The sequence below is a fragment of the Penaeus monodon genome, chromosome 5, assembly GCF_015228065.2.
Source record: "Penaeus monodon isolate SGIC_2016 chromosome 5, NSTDA_Pmon_1, whole genome shotgun sequence".
NCBI lineage: Eukaryota > Metazoa > Arthropoda > Malacostraca > Decapoda > Penaeidae > Penaeus > Penaeus monodon.
This window is the reverse complement of record NC_051390.1, coordinates 28,328,478-28,333,477: the sequence shown is the minus strand read 5'-3', so window position 1 is coordinate 28,333,477 and position 5,000 is coordinate 28,328,478. Positions and strand designations below refer to the sequence as shown.

General features: G+C 34.8%; 1 protein-coding gene across 1 annotated transcript in view; it reads right to left on the bottom strand.

Annotated features, from left to right (window-relative positions):
* LOC119572849 (beta,beta-carotene 9',10'-oxygenase-like) overlaps positions 1-806 on the bottom strand; it is a 2,213-nt gene extending 1,407 nt beyond the window's left edge. The window contains exons 1-2 of the mRNA XM_037919787.1: positions 759-806; positions 75-521 (exon numbers count right to left, since the gene is read on the bottom strand). Coding sequence (XP_037775715.1) covers positions 75-521; positions 759-806 — 495 coding nt within the window. The remainder of the gene's footprint in view (positions 1-74; positions 522-758) is intronic.
* Between the last annotated feature and the right edge of the window lie 4,194 nt (positions 807-5,000).

The window sequence follows — 5,000 nt, the reverse complement described above, 5'->3', positions numbered from 1 at the left end:
CCCATGGCGTAATGCTTACGTCAAGCGACAGAGACCTGTTCTCGCTGTCTTGTTAAGGAGCTCCATCTTCTTACCTTGTCTCCAAGTGTCTCCAAATTCTCGGGGTCGACCTTCCGAATGTAACACGTCTCCGTCAGGGCAAACATCTCGTCCTTGACCTGACACACGCTGACGAGGCAGTTGTCGGTCATTTTCTTGGTAGTTGGGACAGTGAATGTGTTTTTGAACCTTTTAAAAAGCGTAATGCAGGGGTCTGGGTAAGCTGCTGTTCCGAACTCCGTCACCACTATGCGGTTTGCGTTCATGTTCTTCTTGAAGGAATCGCTCTTAAGGAAGCGGGATCGGTAGGTGACACGGCTGTTGGCGATATGGAACTGATGTAGCATGGCCAGGGCATCGAAGAGGTGTCTGTAGGGAGTGTCCCCCACCTGGAGCTTCCCTGGACCGTTCCTGGTGACGCGACCTTCTAACCATGGCGGCAGCGTCCCCGTCACCTGTCCTTCTACAGGGTCGGCCGTCTCCTGTAGGGTGACATTGCAAAGGATTATTTGGTGAAAGTTTTTGTATATATCAGTAAATAATATAAATATCAATACATAATATAATTACATCCATGCGAAGCAGCAGAAAAAGAATAACGAAATATGATTAGTTTTAAACGGCAAAATATAGATATAAGAAAAGAAAACAAATATTATTACTACTGATTAATAAACGCAGATAAAAGAAATATATTTGGAGGTCATCATTGTAGTTACCTGCTGGCAGTGTCTTGTCCATACACAAGGTGCCTCTTGTGTTGCCATTGTCCTGCTCGCAATTGGAGAGTGCTAGGATCAGCATGAGTCTAGAATCCTTGGAAACCACGCCTTCGAGCCTCGCGCCCGCCCACAAGACCTGGACGGGATGGCCTTGTGCAGAGGCTGCTTCGTCCAACCCGAGAGGGCACTGCGTGAAATATATCTTTGGATAAGTTTGTTCAGCCCACTTAAGGTCCTTCTCATTTTTGAAGTTTGTTACTTGAATAAGAAATACTGATAACAGAGTTTAAACAAATTGAAATAACGTATAAGATGACACTAGGTAACCAGTATACTATGATTACCTAGAGCGAAGTTCACTGATGGAAATGCAAACACGGAAGCATACAGAAAACTAAATGTAAAAGTGAATTTGAAAACACTACATAGACAAACAATATTTGCACACACACAGACACACACACACCACCAATCGAAACCGGAAGATGCATGGCGCACCAGGTGGCACCTGACTCATCTTCCGGAATCAAAGGATCGTGTCCGAACACAAGCAAACAAAGGTAGCAGATCGAGATCGATGTCCGCGGCCATGAGGCGTCGGCTTCTTTGCTTGTCGCTAGTCACATGGTTTGAGAAATATGCTTTCAGAAGCGTGATGCATGTAGGCCTATGTATCAGCAGTGTACACATACGTTTACATGTATTTGCATATATGTATAAGGTTATAAAACACACGCACACACACAAACACACACACACACACACACACACACACACACACACACACACACTCACACACACACACACACACACACACACACAACCACACACACACACACTCACACACACACGCACACACACACCCACACACACACACACACACACACACACACACACATATCTATATCTATATCTGTCTATCTATATATATGTGTGTGTAGACATCAAAATATATACATAACTATAATAATAATATATATAATATATAATATATAATAAATAATACTATATATATATATGTAAAGAAAGATAATACACACAACACAACACACACATAACACACACCACACACACAGAAAAGAGAGAGAACACACAACCAAACCATATTAATTATCTATTATCTATGGTTTTCTAATCATCATTATTATTATAATATATAGATATAATATATAATAATTTATATATATAAATATATATATATAAAAAATAAAATATAATAGAAAATCCAAATAAATGAATCATATATATATATATATAAATATAAAAAATATATAAATACATATATTTTATAAATATAATATATATATATATAATATATTTGTTTGTGTGTGGTGGTGTGTGTGTGTGTGTAGGTATATATGAAATTATGCATATATGTACATATGTATATATGTATATCTATCTTTTCTATCTATATTCAAAAAAAAACACAAAAACAAACAAAAAATATATAAGATATAGATATACACAGTATATATATATATATATTTTATATATATAATATATTATAATATATATATATATATATATTCAGTGCAAGTTCACACACCAATCGCCGCATGCGTGGGTGCATCCATGCACACATGCATCGCGCGTATGTGAGCACGCCGATTTAATTTTTTTTTAGGTAAATCGAACCTAGATACGATGAAGTTCCTTAGGCAAAAAAATTCATATCCCTCGATTAACCTATTTAGCCACGGGGTGGGTAAGCCAGCCCAAGTCAGTGGGGTTCCAAGCCCGGATAAATAAAGAGAATGATTACCTAAAAGTAACACCGGCACTCTCCCTGGAAAGGAACTGGGGGACCTACCACGTACTCACTCCCAAAATCATCACAACATTGAAAACAACAATTAAGTATCATTTGTGACCCCGGCGGTTTTAAACATGAACCTACCGTTAAAAAAAAAATAAATAAAGAAAAATAAAAAATAAACAAAATATATAATAATAGATAAAATCATATTTTTAAATATAATATATATATATTATAATATATAATTTTATATATATATAATATATATATTTATAATCATCATCAATAACGGTATGCTTATGTTTGAGCAGCCGTGGACCTCTCCACCATCCTTCGCTCGGGGTTTGTTTGGGTTTGTCTTCTTCTTTTTTCCTAACCTTTCCCTGCAGCTTTTTCAATACTTTTTACTTTCTACATGCCCAAAAAAACTTTAATTTCTTTTGCAAAATGTAAAACACCCGGTCTTTAAATTATTTTTCTCAGCACTTTCTCATTTTTTTCTTTCTGCCCCAGAAATACGAGTACTCGTCTGTAACACCCAAATTTCAAAATATGATCTTTTTTGTCTATTTTTCTTCGCCCCCAAAACACTCAAAACCATATGAGAAATTTGGGGGAAAAACAATGATTTCAATAACCTCAGCTTGTCCGAAGGAATGTTTTCGGTCTTTCCAGTTTTATGAGAGAACTGTGGTGTTTTTGGCAATGGTAATTCTTTTTATCTTGGTGAATCTTTTATATGTGTTTTTTAAAAAAGCTCCAAGAAAAAAAAATGAATCTTTCACTTTTTTCCAAACCATTCCCTTGATTGTAAAGTTCACATTTTTCATTGGGGTTTATTTGGGGTTTTCCATATCTTAGTTTTTTTTGGCTTTAAAAACAACCCACCCTTTTTCGTTTGTTCTCTAATTTTTTAGTTTTTGTTGTAGTTCAGTGATACTGCTGGCAATTTAAAACTTTTTATGGGCCGGCCCCTAGATTTGATTTTTTTATCCCCCAAAACATCTACAGTTCCTTCAAAATTCTTAAGCTCTTCATAATTGTTCAGAATAATGTTAAAGAGGGGGGAGACGAATGAAACCCTGTCGCACTCCTTGTTTGATTCGACCTTCTTTTAACCCCAAAAAGGGGTTCTTACAGTTGTTTTGTTTTTGGTCATCATGGTTTTAATTGGATGATGTGTTTTGGAAAAATTCTACTTCATGTTTTCCCAGGGATATCGTGATCAACAGTATCAAAAGTTTTAAAGAATGATGAAACACAGGTATAGGTCTTTCGATGTTTTTGTTTTTCTTATGTCAATTTCAGATTTAAAAATCGGTTTTTCTGGTACCTTTCCCAGGGCAAAAACCCTCTTTTTTCTCTGTAATTTCTTTTTTAAACTTAAATTTAAAATTCTTTTCAGAAATAATTTTCAAAAAAAATTTGCTGCGTAATAAAATTTGGCCCTGTTTTTTTGTTGCATTGGAGTGCGCACCTTTTTTAGGTATGGATTAAAGACTGATTTTCCAGTCTTTTGGCCATTTTTTTTCTTTTCCATATTTTTGTACAAGTTTGTAAAAAAGTATTCAACCTTTCGCCAGCATTTTTGATTAGTTTACTGTATTTCTATTCTCGGGCCTTGTTATGCTTTAATTCTTTTAGGCTTTTTTAAAAATTCGTTTTTTAGATGGCAGGGTTTATCTTCGCTGCATTGAGTCCAATTAATGTTGTTGGTTTAAACTTTTATTTTTTTTTATAGGTTGGAACAAAAATGATTCCCAAAATTATCTTTGACTTTTTTTCCATCACATAAAAACAAGTCCATCTTAGTTTTGATAGTGTCCCCTTTCCTTTGTTTTTTTTTTCGTGGAGTTTCGACTCCTTGGTAAAAGTTTTTTAGTTTTCTTTTTGATGAAAAAGTTTTTAAAATTTCTGGCAATGTTTTTAAAAAAATTTTCCTTATCTCGTCGCAAAACTTTTAAATTTTTGTTTTTTTGTTTTTTTTTAAATTACTTCTTTAACGGTATTTATACCCTTTTTTATTTTTAGATCTTTTGTTTCAATTCACTTAGGTTTTTTTGATACCGGGGGGAAAATTTGTCTTTTTTTTTTTGGCGATAGTTTCTTAAGCAGCGCTCAGCCCAAAAGTCTTTTTCCCTTTTCCACAATCATTTGGGGTTTTTTTCATCTTACATTTATTGATATTTAAAATTTTTTTACACGAATTCTGGGGAAATTGTTATCAAAATTTGAGTTGAGCTTTAAGGTGGTGTTTTACGCTCATCTTTTTGATTTATTTTAATCGATGTTATAGTTGGTGGTCCGTTGCAGTCGGGCCCCGGTCCCTTTTCATTTTTAGAACTTTTCCGTTTTTGGGCAGCACAATGAGCAATTTTGGTTTCGTGTTTTTTTGTTGGTGAAAACCACGTGTGTGTCTTGGGGGTATTGGAACAAGTTTGGCTATAATAGTTATTTGTTAAGAAAATAAAAAAACTTCA